The following is an 18260-nucleotide window of genomic DNA, read 5'->3' on the forward strand; positions in this document are numbered from 1 at the left end:
CATTTGTGCCTTTACTGCTGCCCCAACCTAGAAACACCCTGCTCACTATCACTTCTAATATTCCTTAGCTTCCTCTCAAAGTTCAACTCAGATGTCACCTCCTACCTAATAAAAGTGTTTCCTGATCTCCCCAGTTGTTGGTGCTCTGGCCATTTTCCTCAAATTACCTCATAATTATTTACCTCCTTATGTGACATATCCCTAGTGTAACAAGGCTCAGAACTATTCTTTTTTGTCTTGGTATCCTTAGTACGGTTCTTCGCACATGTCATTCACATTGGTTTACAAAGTACTTTACATACATTCACTGATTTGAGTTTCACAACTCTGTAAAAAGTATTATCTTCCCTATTTCATAATCTAGATCTCTTCTGACTCCACGTTCAATGCTCTTTCCAAAGCACCAAACTACTTCTCAAGTCCCATGGTGACTTACCCAGTGTTAAGAACACAGCAAATGCTCAGGTAGGTACTTTGCTGAACTGATAATTTGTAAGACAGGCTGCCTGGGACAATCTAGGGAAAATTGCTTTACCTTCAATGGGTACCACAGATGGCTCCTTGATAGAGGGGGAAATGGCCCGTTTTTCTGCCACAGCTGCCTCAGCCAGGCGCCCCAGAGCACTGAGTGGAGGAGTGGAGGAAAGCTTGGGACGTTTTGTGAGGCCAGTCAAGGCCGAGGCGCCTGATAAAGCAGACGCAGCATCTCGCTTCCGTTCAGAGGGTAAGCCTGAGGGAGCCGGCTTCAGCAAGGCTACTGTTGCTTTTGACTCATTGGCTTGGCCTTTTGAGCCTAAGGCGATGAAATCCCCAGGAGGAGGGTGCCCTAAGACAAAGAGAAAAAAAAGAAACCATAGAATCCCAGAACTGGCAGGTCCCTTAGAGGCCATCTAATCTTTTCCTAAGGTCCAGAGAGGAAGTAACTGAACCATAACATGGGGAGTAAGTGATATAGAATTAAGTAGTTAAAAAGTTAGAAGTTAAGAAATATTTTTTAACCCACAATCAACGTTCCTTCCATTATATCACGCCTCTCTTAAAATCAAGGCTTCAAAGGGCAGTTTAAGATATCAAAGCAGCCATGGTCGTGGGTGGTACTTTTGGAGGTTCATTTCCTAAATGTCTTGGGCATTTTGGTGACTCCTAGTATACTGTTAGTACTATGTTAGCCACCGTTAAAAAACCAGGAATTTGCCCCGACAAACACTATCACTTTTTGATGTGTGGTAGAATGCTTTAAAGTTTGCAAAACACTTGACATAAGCTCACTTCTGCCTTGTGAAACATTATATCCTGGGACATTGTTCTGTTTTCTGACTGAGGGGGGAGGATGCATGGACTGCCCATGGTTGCAGGACTGCTGAGTCCCAGGGCAGAGATGCAGGCCCGAGTCTTTTCTCAGTCGGGCCCTTACTTGGTGCTGCAACAATGGTAGTGCTGTTGTGAGCTGAGACTCTAGGAAACTGTGCAAGAGTTTCTGCAAGAAGTTTCAGAACTCATGGAATGCTCTTAAGAATCTAAATCCAAGGTCTCAAACCGAGATCCAAGATCAGAAGAGACTCCAGATTCAGGCTTATTTATTAGTTCATAGAATTTGTCATCTACGACAGAAGCGAATCCCCTCTTGGGGATCGCCAGCTTCGAGCCCCTCATTTTACAAATGAGGAGACTGAGGCACAAAGGAATTAAAGAGACTGGTCAGCCAGGGATCTCTTCACTGCTCCAGGTGGTTTCCGGGCCGACGTCCCATTTCACAGATGGGGAAACTGAGGCTCTGTGGATGCTCACCGGAAGGCTTGGCCACGGCGCTGGGCCTGCGGACCGTGGTCGGCTTGGCTCGGTTCATCTTGCCCAGTTTGGCGTTCCCGGGGGCTGCGGGGTCGCCTGCAGAGAGAGCAGGTTGGAGGGGAGAGGGGCGGGAGTCAGGCGGGCTAGAGCGAGGACGCGGCCCGGAGCAGGCCGCCACTTTGGGGGGGGGTCCCCAACACCCCTACGGTGGCTCAGAAGGCCAAGGGGGGCAATGGGCGGGGGCGGGGGGGTATGGGGAGCGGGGAGGTCAGAAAAGCCGAAGGGGAGGTTCCCCGAGGAGGATTATGGGAAGGTGGGGGTGCACGGCGTCCCAGGAAGAGGCAGCCAGGCGGGGCCTGGGGAAGCAGACGTCTCAGAGCCGGCGAAGGGAGCCCGAGGTCGGAGCCCCGGCGGTGGCGTGTCCCGGCCAATGCACCCAACTCACCCACCTACAGCCCACAACACGGACCCTCAGTTTTGCCGCCGCCGCCGCCACCGCCACCCCCGCCACCGCCGCGCCGGATCCGGAAACTCATCTGCCTCCTCTCGCTCGCTCGCTCTCTCCGTCTCTCTCGCTCTTTCTTTCTTTCCTTCTCTCCCTCTTCTCTCTCTCTCCCCCCACCTCGAGTTCCGCGCCGTCCCGGAACCAAAATAGCTCGGAGGAGCATGGGATTGGGATGGAGGCGGGGACGGGGAGGCTGGGCGGAGTCTACGCAGTGCCCACAGCGCCGCCACGGCGTCTCGCGGCCTGGAGGCGGAACTGCAGCTTGGCGCCGGGCTGCTCCGCCCTTCCCCCGGAGCTGTTTATCCCGAAGCCGAGATGCCCCCGGAGCCGGGGGGGGTGCAGCCGCTCCTGGTGCCTCCTGGTGCCTTCCTCCGCGCTGGCTGCCCTTCTCCTTTCCGCGCCCCCGGACTCCCCGCTCTGCGCTCCGTCAGCCTTCCCGGGACGCCCCCGGCGGTGGGAGGGGCCCGAGGAGGATCGGAAGTGGGTAGGAGCCGCAGTGAATTTCCTGGTGCGGAATGCCGCAGGAGCGTCCCCCCTCCGCTCCCGGCGGAGCGAGCGAAGCGCGGCCTTAAAGGGGCTCCTTCCCCTCCGCCGCCGGAGTCCGAACCCTGCCTCTGGCCGCCGGCCTGCGGGACCTTGCCTCAGCCGCTCCGTGCTCCCAGACTCAGCCGCGCTGGGGGAGGGAGCTCCTCCCGGGAGTCCTCCACACGTTCAAGTGCAAATCAGCACTCCCCTCCCCCTCTCTGCCCCTCCCCCCAAAAAAGCCGGCAGCCCACGCCAGAAACGTCCAGCTTTGTGAAAATGCCATTGATTTTGGGGTGAGAAGAGGAGGATTCTAATCCACTCCCTCATCCGAAACTTTCCTCCCTGCTCTATCCGCGGCTCTTCTCCCCCATTCATTCCTCTGTCACTCTACCGCTCTATGACTTGCCGTGGCTCCCTTTTGCCTTAACTATCATTCAGGGCCCTCCACAACCTCCTCCAACTTGTCTGTTCTCTCAATGCTCTTACTTATGTACCGGATAAATGAGACCCCGTCCTACGTCATCCCGCTCTCCCACACCTGCACGCTGTTTCATGCCCAGACCGCACTCCTCCTCCCCGCCTTCGCTGGACCCCTTCCTTTTGATGTCCGTTTCAGGTGCTGCCTCCTCTGGGGCCTTTCCTGCGAATCCCGTCCCTGTGAGTGATCTTTCCTATGCAATAATCACATCCGGTTTGTGTTTTTTTCTGTCCCCCATCACCAGCGAAGAGCACCTGCGCCCAAAGAAAAAAGACCTCAAGTACCTGAGATGTGAATATTCCCTCACGGGTTTTATTAATGTTTTTACACCAAGCAACTAAAGCATCACACAGGTATATTCACAGTGTGTTTTGGACGTGTGAGAATCCCGCCCCCAGGTCTGCGTGCCTCTTTTTGTGCCCTCCAGGCTTTCCGAGGCCGCACAGACTTTCACAGGTAGTCTGACCATGATGAGCCCCCCAGAATAATGACAAGCCCACCCACCCACCGCTAAGGTATCTGGGTATCTTCTTCCATAGAGTATATATACAGGCACTGCCTGGGAATAGTCTAGAACAAAGTCACTAGGAATAGATTCTTTTCTTCCATGAAATACTGTCTTTTCATCAAATTTCAGCAGCAGGAAAGACCAGCATTTCTGAGGTCAAATGAATGGCATACACTCCCCACTTGTTGGACGGAGGGAATCTATGTCTATGCGTGAAGCGCAAACAAGTTTTGAAATGGAAAACCCTGTCGGGGGTCCTCTAGAGAACCCATCCCAGTGGGCAGTCTGACACATCACAGTTCTGGGTCATGGGGAAAGGAGGGTCTGGGACTTTAAAGCCTTTAATGGAGATTAGGGCAGTGTCTGCTGTCTGGTTTGGAAAGGGACGATAGTTCCTGAGCTGTTACACACAGGGAGGCCTTCCAGCAGCCGATGCATCACTGACACCGGGCGTCTCCATTTTAGGCTCGTTTGTTACACACTCATACAGACACACACAGACACGTCCATTTGCACTTTGGGATGCAGTAAGCAAGGGCTGGAAGTCTTCCCCAGTCCTAGGCACGAATTCTGGGAGCTCAACGCCACCGTACGGAGAAGGACCGGCTGAGGTTCAAGTGAAGGCCACTCATGCTGAGAACCTGTGGGACAGGAGAGTTCATTTTAGTGAGTCACACTTCTTAGTAAGAATCCTTTTGGCCATGGCCTGGCCCCGTGTCCAGGGGGCACAGGATTCAGGGAAGGAGAGCTTAACAAGGGCAGCCAGAAAACATGTTGGGAACATGCACTCTGCACACAATTTGTATCACATGTATAAACGTTATTTCCTCCAATGTGTGCCAGCTCCTGAAGGCAGTGACTATTTCATTTTTGTGTCAAGTCAAGAAACATTAAGTACCTAATACGTGCCAGAACTGACAGGGAAATAAAGAAAAGCAAAAACAGGCCTTCACTCCAAGGAGCTTAAAGTCTAATAAATAAAATTCTATTCTATACAGAATACAGTTTTTGTTTCTGTATCCCCAGCACTTTGCACAGAGTAGATAATAAATGCATATTGAATGAGTGAATCAATGCTCTTTGCAGCACGAAGTTTTAAGACCAGAAATATGGCCCAATTCCCTAAGCAGAAAGATAACTGATCTTGAAGGGAAAAACGAAGTTCACTGGAGAAGCTTCCAGATCATGTAACAGTTGTTGTAGCCCAGAAAGGGATACAAGGGTTACAGGCATTGTGGGAGTTAGGGATGAGAACTGACAGGTCTAAAAGAGAAAGAAATTGGGGAGGAGACAAGAAATAGATTTTACCTGGTTGTCCAAGTAGGAGAAGGGGATTTCTTGGCCATTAACAGTGACCACCTGAGGCTGTTTCTGTACTCCATAGACTGTCAATCCATCCACTGTGATATAAATAGCTTCCAAACTGCAGTGAAGGACCGTGGATGTGAAAATATTCTGTGAATGAGAAACAGCTGAACATTGAAATAACCATACCTATGAGCTGAAGGTAGAGCTATGTTCTCTGTCCCTCTCAGGTTAGAGGCACTGCCTTCTCTCTTTTGTCCCTTTCCCTGCCCTGGTTTGACATAGCTTCCCATACCTTTGCTTGAAGCTTTTTTAAAAAAAATAATATACTTTTTATATTTTACCCTAAGCAACCAAAAGCATTACACAAGTATATTTACAGGCTGTTTCAGACCATGTGAGAATTCCTGACCCCCGGGTCTGCACGCTTCTTTTTGTGCTCCCCAGGCTTTCCAAGGTTGCACAGACTTTTAGCATGATGAGCACAAATGCCACCTCAAAAAGGCTTTCATAAGGCCTTTGATGATTATGCAGTGCCTTGTTTCTTCCTGAATTACCTTATATTTTAAAATTTGACTTAATATGTATTTATTTTAGATGCAAACACACTCATATTTTTTTTCATATAGAATGTGAGATCTTTGAAGAATTTCCTTTTTATCTTTCTATTTTTCTATATCATAGGGACTTAATAAATGTTTATTATCAATTGATTCAAGTCACACTTGCTTGATAAAACCTCCTTTCCTTTCCTTTTTTCTCTCCCTTATCCAAATTTTTATTGTCCAAGCTATGCATAACAATAGACTGGCCTCTGGTTCTAGATAATCAGCACTTTTAACACTAGAACTACCTTCTGCCAGCTATATAGTACTTTAAAAGTGATTTAATTTGACTATACCTGTGAGACGTTAAATACTACATAGGAATAGTTGCCTCTTTCAAAGGTGTCCAGGCTCTCCCCATCATCCCAGAAAAGGTCCCCCCAGGCTGTGCCCTCCTGGGACAGAGCAGCTACCAGAAGCAAGGGGTTCCCACTGCTCATCCAGCTGGTGATGTCTGGTTTCTGAGATTGACAAAGAGAAATAAAAATCAACCTAGTGGACATGTGCTGAATGTGCTAGTTCTCAGGGCATGGATGAGCATTAAGGAAAGACTGCTCATACAGGACCTGAGAATGTAGGAGGCTGATGATCATGGCTCTGCCATTTACTGCCTGCCTGATGTTAGGTGAGTAACTTAACCTTTCCGACCTTCATGATCTTCATCCATAAAATGAAGGGTGTAGGCTAGATCAGTGGAGTCAAATTCAAATAGAAATGGAGGCCACTAAGTTGTCCACAAGGATCTCTACAGACTATATAATTGACTTAGCTTTAAAATATAATATTTATGTTTTATTGAATTTTTAATTTTTTTCAATATTTTCTGATTACATTTTAATCTGATTTGGACAGCACTTGGGAGTGTTAGGACCCAAATGTTTGATGTCTCTGGACTTGATAACCTCTAAATTTCTCTTATATGGCACAAAGGTCTCTGACAGAATACAAAATAGAAGAAATGTATTTAAATCATAAATGATACAAACTAGAAATATGGAAGAATTTGTTGGCTGTAAGAGACATAAAATTGCCAGTGGAAGTCATGGAATCTCCTCAAAAATTTTTAATGGAATAGCTATTTTCAAATGACCAGGACAGCTCAAAGCAAGAGACTGGACACAATGAATTGTCAAGTTACTGTCAATTCAAGGATTCATGATTAGGGAACATCTCTCTCACAGGCTCCCAGCAACTCTGGAGGAGTAGGAAAGGAAGTCAGGGAAGAAAATCCTGGGGTCTCTCCAAGATACCAGAATCCTACCTGGGTGGGGAGGACAGCACCTTCACGAATATGTACATTTATATGGTTAAGAGGAGCTGCCAGCTTCACTTCTTCTCCTTGGCTTTGCAGAGATGAACCCTGAGTGAATACAGGGAGAAATCGTTCCTTGAGCCACAAGAATTGGGAGTTTGGGCGCAGCTAGACAGCACTGGCTCTGAAGTTAGACTTGAGTTCAAATCTCACCACAAACACTTTACACTTACTAGCTGTGTGTCCCTGGCAAAGAATTGGGACTTTCTCAAAAGGTACCTCTTGGAGGAGAAGTTTTTCTCTGTCTCTCTCTGCCCTTCTCTTTCTTTCTTGTCTTTCCTCTATTCTCTCTCCCCTCTTATCCCTATTGGTCTTTCTGTCTCTCACTTGTGACCACAAAAATATGTTTGGAAAGCAGAATCTATGTATGTGGTTATATGAGGAAACCACTTTATAACTGTTTAGAAACCGTTCTGTTTTGGTTCTGCATGCTCCTCCATCCAATCCATCCTTCAAACAGCTGCCTGATTAATCTTTTTTTAGTTCATTATCCCAATCATATTACTCCTATGCTCCATACACTTCAGTGGTTCTATTATCTGCCAAGTAAAAATAAAAATTCCTTACCCTGGCAATCAAGGCCCTTCACAAGGCCCTTTGCAAATCTATCTTTCCAGTCTTATTTCATGACTTCCTTCCATTTGAGCTACACTAGTTAATGCATACTACTAGCTGTCTCCAATTCATAGCCATGGCAATGTAGGGGATAGAACACTATACTTGGACCTTGCAAGACTTGAATTTGAATCCTACCTCAGATAACTTCCTAGTTCTATGACTTTGACCACATAACTTAATCTTTTATCCTCAGTTTCCAAGTCTATAAAATGGAGATATAATAGCACCTATCTTACATTATTGTTATAAGATAATGTGAAATCTATATAAAGCACTTTGTGAATTTTAATTTTCCATATAAATGCTAGTTATTACTAATATTAATAGAAGCAAAACAAGGAATACTAGCTAAAAACACATGAAGTTTAGAAAAGTACCACACCATAGCAAATTATTTACATGTACTTATTATGTCTTGTGATAGTCAATATCCTTTAAAAAATACATGAAAACATGTTTAACCTAAGGGAGGAGGTAGGTGGAGAGGGAGGGAGAAAAATTTGGGACACAAGGTTTTGCAAGAGTGTATTATTACATGTATTTTGAAAAATAAAAAGCTATAATTATTTTTAAAATGATGTGAAAAGTTGAGTATTTACTATTAGTTCAATAGGAAGCATACTTTATTTAAAAAAAAAAAAAACCCACAAATGATTATAATATTCCTTTAACTCTATGCTCTTAGTTTTCCTTGCTTGAAAAAAGTTATTAAAATTGAAGGCAAATGAATGAATGGATAACAAATTTAAGATATAGTATCTTAGGAGGAAATAATCAGTCTCTACAGGGATGGCTTAATAAACTCACAGATTATAAAGTGACAGAAAATAGCACTGTATGTGAGCCCATCTGCCATTTTGTGACAATTATGAAACATTTATTTTTGAGGCTCTTAAACTTTACTGCAGAGAGCAAGTGAGATTATTATGGAGAGATACTAAACTTGTATTTTATCCTCTTATTCATAAGTCTATGATTCTTCCTGATGGAGGTCTGAGGAGGAAGGGGCCTTTGAGTACCCTGGCCCCTTAGCACAGGAGTCCTGCCAAAGGCATATGGAAAAAGTACACAGATTTCAATCCCTCTCCCTGGCCAGGTCTTTCCATGTCAGCCAGGACCATCTAACCCTGCTACTTACCGTGTAATAGTCATACCACACCCCACGGGGGAAGTAGCCAATCACTGCATCTTCACCTGGCTCCAGGACAGGGGTCACCAAGAGACTCCGTCCCCACAAGAACTGCCGATCCAGGGCATAGGTGTTTGTGTCTTGTGGAAATCTGAAGGAAAAGTCGGGCCCCCACATGCCGTATTATCCCTTTATAGGAATACATCCTACTTAGATAGGTGTTTCTCTGCAGACACAAATGTGCACATGGACTCATACACATCTATGGCTTATGTTCAACATGCACACTCAGTATGTACAGTCTTGAAGGGAGGATTTCCCACTTCAGCTGCCCTGCTGTCCTCCCCCAAACTACTTCCAGGCACACAAAAAGCAGTGTCCCCCCCCACCCCGACCCTGTCCCTCTAAGTCCCCGGAGACCCCCGGGGCCCGCTGCTGTGCTCACTCGAAGAAGAGGGGCCGGGCCACGGTGTCGCCCCGGCGGTGGGCATGGTGGAAGAGGGTGTAGAGGTAGGGCAGAAGGGCATATCGGGTCATAAGGGCTCCTTTCATGGCTGTCCGCGCCGGAGGGCTGAATACCGTTGGATCCTGGGCCTGTGGAGGCAGAAGCAAATCAGCGGGACTGGCCCCCTCAGGAACAGACAGTTACACTTGGGATCTCAACCCAACCATTCCTTCCTGATCCGTGACAGGGACTCTTTGCTCTGCTCCAGCCGGCCGACTTGCCAGGACAGATGGGCGTTCCCACGTCTCTGTCTCCCTGGGCCCACAGCGGACACTCAGGGAAGGTCATCCATGCCCTGGATGGTGCTGACAAAGGCAGATACCAGGAGAGCTTTGGTCTCACTAAGAGAATGCAGAGGGCTCCACCGTTTCTCTCCCCTTATACCTGCCCTTCTCTTGCCCCCACTCCTCTCCGTCAGGCCATATGGTAACTCGAGGTAGGCACTGGATGGGTAGGAGCTATGGACCGCAGCCAACAGAGACTTACCCTTGACTTTCAGTCTCCCTGAGCAGGAGCAGGGAATAGGCATGCCATAAAACCATGGGAGTAAATTCAATTTGGAAAGAACCTGGGAGCCAGATTTTCACCTTGCAGTAAAGGAAACTAAAGCCCAATAAATTTAGTAAGTGACTGGGAAGGATTGAAACCAGGTCTTCCTGCCTTCGTGCTTCATTTCCCACTCTCTGCTGCCTATTCAAAGTTCAGTTCAAGACTTACTTCCTCCATTAAGTCCTCCCTAAGGTCCGCTCTGAGCCTTCCTTTACATCACTTCCCCTATGCACCTATACATTCCACAAGGTCAAAACTAGCCACAATTTTAAAGCAAACCTTAGTGCATCCCAAACCACTCCCTTTACCTTTCAGGTATTATGTCCTCCCCCTACCCCTATCTTCACCCTTCAATAAATCAGAAATGATATAAGGAAAAGATTTAAAACTAATAAGACTAAGTGTATCGCCTTTCCCAGGAGTTTCCATTTAAAGGAATGAATCAGTAATGGACAAGTTTTCAGGCACCCACCAGCCGGTGTGGGTAAGAACTGTTTGGAAACCTTCTTAGCATCCCTAAATTGTACCTCTTCTGCCTACTGGTTACGCTAGTCCTGGTAGTCTCTTGAATACCTCTTGGTTCCTGGGTTTTCCCACCTCCAGAGCTCCAGGGCCTTCATTCCTTCTATTCCTACCTCTAAGGTGCCTCCCATAGCACTGGGCACACGAGGGCCACTCAGGGAAGGTCACACATCCCCATCAGATCTATAATGAGGGCAGAAACCAGAAGACACAGGAGCAATTCTGGCCCCAATTAAGAAGGTCAAGGGGCTCAAAAATTCAAAGGAAAAAAAAAAGTCTAGCTCTAGTTCAGTCTCATGACTTTTTTGTTGTCATTCTGCTTAGAGGGAGCTAGGTGATGAATAGTGAGCTGGGCCTGAAGTCCGGAAGATGAGTTCAAATCCAGCCTTGGCTATTTATTAGCTGTGTGACTCTGAATAAGTTACTTAACCTCTGTCTGTCTCAACTGTAAAATAAGGATAATAATAGCACCGATCTTCCTGTGCTGTTGTGAGAATCATGTGAGGTAATATGTATAAAGCCCAAAGTGTAGTAGGTGCTTAATGTTTATCTCATTTCTTTTGTTTTGGTGCTTAATAAATACAGTAGGTGCCTAATAAATGTTTATTTAACTTCTTCTCTCTGGGTTAGGTTATACCAGCAAGGCTCTTCTTGCTTCAGTTTCTCCAGCAACCAGTCTTGAAAAATACCACCCTCAGGAGCAGCTAGGTGGCGCAGTGGATAGAGCACTGGCCCTAGAGTCAAGAGGGCCTAAGTTTAAATTCAACCTTACATACTTAATACTAGCTGTGTGACCCTGAGCAAATCACTTAACCCCAATTGCCTAGCCAAAAAAGAAAAAGAATAAAAAGAAAAATACCATCCTTCCTCCTACCTCAGTCACCTGGCAAAAGTCCTAGATCTGGAGTCAGAGGAGCTGACTTCAAATCCTAATCCTGTTATTGCCTTCCTTGCTATAGTTCTTCATCTGTAAAATGAGCTGGAGAAAGAAATGGCAAACCGCGCCAACATCTCCGTCAAGAAAACTCCAACTGAGGCCACAAAGAATTGGACAGGACTGAAAAACGACTTACACAACAAAAACTCTTTTGCTATATTTTTTCTATTTCTTACATGCACTGTCTCAAATAATCTGAAACTTCCAATGACTGCAATTTGCATTTCTTTATATTGCCCCAGCAAACCTTCCCTGGTCTCCAGTCACTAATGAAATGACTCTTCCTCAAAGCTCACCTTGTAGCTCTGATTCGTTCCCCTCCCATCTTCTCCAGCATATTACCCTGTTATCATCTCCCCTTCTTCCTAATTTTCAATCTTCCTTTCTGTTCCTTCATTCCCTACAGCCTAAAAATATACCTGTCTTCCTTCTCCCTTAAAAACAAATCCCTTAGTAAGTCCTATCAATCTCTCAAGCTACATCATCTTTCATCCTTTTTTACCTTCTCAGCCAAACCCTTGGATAAAGCCATCTGTGTTTATTGACCTCATTTCCTCTGCTCTCTCTCTTAAATCCCAGACAATCTGGCTTATTACCTCATCAATCAAATGCATTTCCACCTTCACCAAGAGTTTTTAATTGCCAAATATGCCCACTTCTTTCCAATGCTTATCTTTCTTGACATCTGCAAGATTCAGCCCTGTTGGCCACATGCTTCTCCTGTATACTCTTTCCTTTCTGAGTTTTCATCTCTTGGTTGTCCTCCTATCTAAGTGCTCTTTCTCAGCCTCCTTTGTTGGTTTATCATCCACCACAAATACTCTAACTAGAGGTTTACCCTCTTGGGCCCTCTTCTCCCACTACACACTTTCTTGATGCTCATGGGTTTAAGTACCATGTTTATTCTAATGACTTCAGAGCTATATTTCCAAACTTATTCTCTCTCCTTAAATCCAGGTCTATACCATACCTATCTACTGGACATTTCAAATGAGATTTGAATCTATTATCTTTCCCCACCAAATCCATCTCTTCTTTCAAATTCTTATGTTTCCATCAAAGATGCCATCATCCTTCTAGCCACTTACAGTCCACCCTCCTCACAGCTGCCATGAATTCCCACATATAAATTCAATAAATTCCCATGGCTCCCTATTGCTTCTAGTAGCAAATATTATCTCCACTACTTATCTTTTTAAGTCTTTCATAACCTGGTTCTAATATGCCTTCCCAACTTTGTCATTTTATTCTCCTTCCCACATCTATGAAAATGGGTTCCTTGCTCTTCCCCAAATATGGCATTACACCTCACATCTCTATTTCATGGATGTCCTCCATGCCAGAAATATACTCTTACACTTTCTCCTCCTTCTTTTTAAAATACATTGTTTCCTTCAATGTTCCTCAAAAATCTTTTCAAGAGCCTCCTTCTATATTCTTGATTGCCCTTGAAATCATCTTGTATTTACTTTAATTATATCTTACATATATTTGTCTCCCCTCAAAAATAACACTGTACCTTTTTGTTTATATCTTGTCTGTACCTAAATATGTGCCTATTATCTTCCTTGGATGGACTACATAGTCCTTGAGGGGAGGGACAATTTTTGTTTTTTATCTTTGTATACCCAACACTTAGCACACAGTAGGCTAATGTGATTAGCTGACTGATTGATTAGTAGTGCTCCAATAAATACTTTTTGATTGCTGATTGATTGAGAGCATGTGAAGTATTAGAGTCACTTAAGCATTCCCCTTGAAATGCTATTTGTCAAGCCTGAGCTCCTCCCAGAGTCACCTGCACATCTTTGGCATTGTGGTTTCGGGCAAAAGGATAAAAGGCTCCAAGCTGCATCCATCGAGTACATAATTCTTCAGTGGTAGACCCTGAAAACCCACAGATATCGGCTCCAACCAAGGGAATCCCAAAGAGATTGAAGTTTAGCAAACCTGGAAATGGAGAGAGAACTCAATCAAAACTAATGAAAGCAAAACTAACATTTGTGTAAGGCTTGAGTGGCAAGAGGGAAAAAAAGGACTTCAGAGTATGGGCCTCAGAAAACACTAGGTTTGAACCCCACCTCTGTCTTACTGTATGATTTAGAGCTCATTATCACTTTTTTTCTGGGTCTCATTTTTCTTCTTCAGTAAAACAGAATACAAAGCTACCTTCTCTTCTTCTCAAGAGCAGCAGGTAAATATGGATGAGAAGCCCTTGGCATGTATTAGTCACAAAGAAACAGCTGCTTGGATTGTAGAAAAAGGAAAAAGTCAAGGTGATTTCCAAGAGCAGCTCACAGCCTTAGAAACTTGGTTATTCTGAGGAATGTTTTGTAGAACATGGAATGTCAGGGCTGGAAGAGGCCTGAAGTTCAAGGGCTCTGGGACTGGCTGGAGAGGCTCTCAGTTGAGTTTTACCTGGTATTGACCAGTACATGTCCTTCCATTCACTCCTGTTGTCTCCCAGCCAGTGCCCAGAGTAGCGGCCCTGACTGGGAAAGGTGGATCGGGAAATGACAAATGGGCGCTTCCCACGGATAGCAATCAGGGCACTGAAAGACAAAAAAAAAAAAAAAAGAAAAAAAAAAAAGCCAACGGACTCAGAAATTTCAAGGACTGGAGAATCACAGGAGGTATCAACTTGTTACTAAACCCAAACCCTGCCACACTATTCAGTCCCTCAGTCACAAAGATGAGTCAAGTCAACAAGCACCTTCTCTGCCAGGCACTGCGCTAAGTCTAAGAAATAGAAAAAAAGGCAAAATCAGTGTATGCCCTCCAAAACGTACAACCTAATGGGGGAGATATGTAAAACAATTATGTGAGTAAAATATATAGAGATAAATTAGACATAATCCCATAAAGGAGGCATTAGCATTAAGATTGATGATGGGGATTGGAAAAAGCTTGCAGAAAATGAAAAGAATTCTAAAGAATGACTTAGTCTTTTCGGAAGACACTGTAGTTTTATTCCCTGTGAACATCCCTCTCCTTCCAAGGCACATAGGTCTTTTTTTCTTAAAACAAGTACTTGGATAAATACAAGAAATGAGATGCTTATGTGGAAATGGCACGTGTATTAGTAATTTTATAGCAAGACTTTAGATTTATCAGTAAAAAATAGATTAGGTTAGATCAGAAAAGAACTCTTTTAGGTATGTGGGGAAGACTATGTGGAAGGTAGGGATGGAGACTCTGAGCCAATGGTTAGGAGAAGCACATGCTAGAGTCTGTCTATAGCATAATTCTAATCTCTGTAAGTGACCCTGAGATTGCTCAAGAGAAGGTGAGAACAAGCAGGCTATTGCCTAAGACAACAAGGATAATGTTATAGGATCACTGTTATTAAAAGTCCTTTAGGGACTTTAGCTATGGTAACCTACATGTGGAAAAATACTGTCTGGCCAAGAGGAGAAATCTTCCAGATTTCCAATTCAGGGTTTAAAATAAAGAGATTATTAAAAAAAAAAAAAAATTAGTAGAGAGGGCACTGGACATGGAATCAGGTAGCCCTGGATTCAAATCCTGCCTTAATACTTGCAAGACGGGTGAGCCTGACAAGTCCTCTCAGTTTCCTTATATGTTAAATGAAGAGATTGTATTCAATGGTGTCTAAGGTCCCAAGGGCCAGTGGCACTCAAGATACCTTTCCTATTAAGTTCTCTCTACCTTACAAACCAGACCTCCAGAGACCATGCCTTGGGGCAGCTCTGAACTCCATGGGACCAAACTTGTTCATTCCAGCCACCTTCTAACTTCCCCTCCTCTTGCTACCTCTTCTTAAAGAACTAGAACAGAATCAACACCATTATTGCTGGAAAAGGGATTTCAATGGCATTCTTGTTATTTCACCTCGAATCTCTAAGACTTCCAAACCAAAATGCCTTTCCCTAATAATAATGATAATAACAGTTAGCATTTACATAGTGCTTTAAGGTTAGCCAAGCACTTTACAAATACTACCTCATTTTAGGAGCTACTACTCTCCTATGTCTTGCCTCTTTCATTAGATTTTAAAGCTCTCTGAGGAAAAAAAAAAAAGGCTTGTCTCACTTTTGTATTTGTATCCCTAAAGTTTGGGCAAATAGCAAAAGCTTAATAAATGATTTTTCATTCATCCATTTTAAAGGGTTACACAAAATAGTAAAATATTTTAAAACTAGATGGCCTCTTAAGATCTTTCCACTTGTAAATTTTTATGGAGGGCAGAGACCACCTATATAGTTTCTTCTTTGGAGTCCTCTCCTCATTGCCAAAAATGAGTTAGACAATATCATTTAATATTGATGCTGATGAAAATGATAAGGAAATGATGATGATGCTAATCCCAAATGTAAATAATTAAAAGAGGGGAGTAATAGTGATATATTCAGGGTAGCAGTTTCTAGTTCCAAACAATGTGTGTGATACTGAGATTGATGTAGGCACCAAATGTTGGATTCAATCATGTGAAGAATTCACAATAGTCACTTTCTTGGGCAAAAAATAGTTAATTTAGAAAAAGTTACAGACAAAATGAAGAGATTCAATGGACACCAGGAATGGTAAATATGAAATAGAGTTGGGAAAGCATATAATTAGCAAGGAAAGGGATTTTCACAACAACTAATAATGGAAGGGACAAGCTCTCTAGTGCAACTCACAATTAATCAGGAGAAAGGGTATACGCCAAGAAGTGAGACTATACCCTTAACTAGCAGACTAAATCCATAGAGGAGTTCAGCAGCCTAAAAGTTAGCTAAAAGAAGGAGAAAGACGCCCTGAGCCATAATGGGGCAATGAGAAGAAAGATACCAGGAGGCATGGGGAAGGGGCAAGGAGAGAGACACAGAAGCAGAATTCTGAGGCAGACTGCTCCAAAAGATTCAGCAAAGATGGCATGACAGATTTACAGGGGACATGTGTCCTTCAGGGTTTGACATAATTCACATTTCTGGCTGGACACAGAAAGGTGGGGCTATCCATGACCTCCACAGAGCGTGGGACTATAAAATTAAACTATTCCCAAGACCTTATCAGTCGTGTTCATAATAATGTTTTCCTAGTCTCCATTGCCAGTCATAACACCCCTCTGCCACCACTACCACTCACTACCACCACCATCACCAAAAAAACAAACAAACAAAAAGAGAATACCAAGACTACAAAGTTTCCATACACCCCTCTCTCTCCACGATACTTGTTTCCAGTTTATATTACTTACTATCAGTGATGTGAAAGGACAGATTTCAATCAGTTGACAAATCAGTTGTACCATCATATCTCATCATCCAAACACCATTGCATAATCTCACCTGGCAGTGGCTTTAGCTTCCATCAGCCCATACAAGTTATGAAGGTTGTAGTGGGAGGAGAGCCTTTGCTTTGCAGAGGCACAGATTGTCTTGGCAAATAAAGATCCTCCCAGCACGGCTGCCAGAGAAACAGGAAAATAAAAATTGTTTACAAGCAAGAGACTTCTCACCTAATCAAGGGCACTGCATTGGAAAGGGCCTGAGAGAGAACAGAGGAAGCGGGTTGCTAAGTGTAAGTTCTGAGGCAGAAACATTCCTCCGTCCTATCTCATCCTTACCAGGTTTGTAGGGTGGATTATCCAATTCTCCAGAAGTACAACCATCCACTGAACCATCCTGGAAGTTAGATGGCTCATTCATGTCCTAGATACAGAGACAGACACTGTGGACTCGTGGGAAAGGATACCTCAAGCCTACCTAGATAGGACTTAAACATTCACTTAAAAAAAATTTTCAATAGTATTTTGTTTTTTCAAATATCTATAAAAATGGTTTTCAACGCTCATTTTTGTAAGGCTTTGTGTTCCAATTTTTTCTCTCTCCCTCCCTTCCTTCCCCTCTCCCCAAGACAGCAAGTAATCTGATATAGGTTAAATAAAACATTCACTTTCAACATTAGATAACCAGAAAATTCTGGTAGCAGAGTCTATAGCATGGTACCTTATACTGTACACTCAGAGCTTAGCTCCCAGGTGCATTCTTGTAACCCAGCTTTAGTTACACGGTTACTTTCTCTTTCCAAGTGATCCTCTAGTATATCTTTTGGGAGGGGCATGAGGCAATTGGGATTAAGTGACTTGCCCAGGATCATAGAGCTAGTAAGCTTAAGTGTCTGAGGCCAGATTTAAACTCGGGTCCCCCTGACTTTAGGGTCAGTGCTCTATCTGCTTACCATCTAGCTACCCCTGACTTGGACCTCTTAAGGTTTCTTTGGGGTAACAATACTCAGTAAGGGACACAGAGGCACCTGCAGCCAAGCAGGTATAAAGATGTAAAAGGTATAAGGTCTAAAGCTATAAAGATGGGTTACATTCTAGAGACCTAAAGCCACAGAGTGACTACCATGAGGAGATTTCATTCATTTATTTTTAGATGAAGGATTTCAAATTAGACAAAGGCTAATAGAAATGATATAAACGTTCCAATTATTTGAAATATGCCCTTCCTCTGGCAGAAGCACTATTATTTAACAGTGCTGAAGCATTAATAGCCTACCAGGGCTGGATGGTGAGGAAGAGGTTGGAATCCTTGCCCTATGCAAGGAGAAGAAACTTACAATCCAGAGTCCATCAAAGGGAACTTTGGCGTGGAATACATTCAGGTTCTCTAGCCACCACTGATGCGTCTCTGGGTTGGAGAAGTCAGGGAATGCAGTGAGACCGGGCCACACCTACCACACAGCCCATGAAACCAAGAGTAAATACCTTCTCCCAAACACCCACGGTCCTCTACCCTTTAACCCACTTCCCTTCTCTCCCCAGGGCAGAGGTACTCAAAATGGAGCCTAGCAAGTTGTTTTTTAAAAATGTTTTGAGAACTGTATTTTATGATATTGGTTCCCTTTACACTCCTTTTTATTTTGTTATGCATTTAAAAACATCGCTCTGAGAAGTGGTCTATAGACTTCATCATAATGCTCAAGAGGTCCAAGACACAAGATTGACAAGACCCTTGTGCTAG

The 18260-nt window shown here is 44.1% G+C and overlaps 2 protein-coding genes across 6 annotated transcripts in view; both read right to left on the bottom strand.

The window, feature by feature from the left end:
• Positions 1-2740, bottom strand: part of INTS1 (integrator complex subunit 1) — a 45735-nt gene extending 42995 nt beyond the window's left edge. For 2 of the 3 annotated variants that reach the window (XM_074281130.1, XM_074281129.1), the window contains exons 1-3: positions 2258-2740; positions 1789-1884; positions 536-826 (exon numbers count right to left, since the gene is read on the bottom strand). In XM_074281130.1, coding sequence (XP_074137231.1) covers positions 536-826; positions 1789-1884; positions 2258-2456 — 586 coding nt within the window. In that variant the 5' untranslated portion in view covers positions 2457-2740. Of the gene's footprint in view, positions 1-535; positions 827-1788; positions 1885-2237 lie in introns of all 3 variants that reach the window. The other variant, XM_074281131.1, reaches the window with a different exon arrangement.
• Positions 2741-3588: 848 nt separating this feature from the next.
• Positions 3589-18260, bottom strand: part of LOC141550458 (lysosomal alpha-glucosidase-like) — a 66271-nt gene continuing 51599 nt past the window's right edge. For all 3 annotated transcript variants that reach the window (XM_074281134.1, XM_074281132.1, XM_074281133.1), the window contains 11 exons: positions 17857-17970; positions 16859-16943; positions 16581-16698; positions 13705-13838; positions 13085-13236; positions 9219-9367; positions 8783-8924; positions 6976-7074; positions 6011-6175; positions 5113-5259; positions 3589-4445 (listed from right to left, as the gene is read on the bottom strand). In XM_074281134.1, the coding sequence (XP_074137235.1) occupies positions 4383-4445; positions 5113-5259; positions 6011-6175; positions 6976-7074; positions 8783-8924; positions 9219-9367; positions 13085-13236; positions 13705-13838; positions 16581-16698; positions 16859-16943; positions 17857-17970 (1368 nt within the window). In that variant the 3' untranslated portion in view covers positions 3589-4382. The remainder of the gene's footprint in view (positions 4446-5112; positions 5260-6010; positions 6176-6975; positions 7075-8782; positions 8925-9218; positions 9368-13084; positions 13237-13704; positions 13839-16580; positions 16699-16858; positions 16944-17856; positions 17971-18260) is intronic.

This window comes from Sminthopsis crassicaudata, chromosome 1, assembly GCF_048593235.1.
Source record: "Sminthopsis crassicaudata isolate SCR6 chromosome 1, ASM4859323v1, whole genome shotgun sequence".
Lineage (NCBI taxonomy): Eukaryota > Metazoa > Chordata > Mammalia > Dasyuromorphia > Dasyuridae > Sminthopsis > Sminthopsis crassicaudata.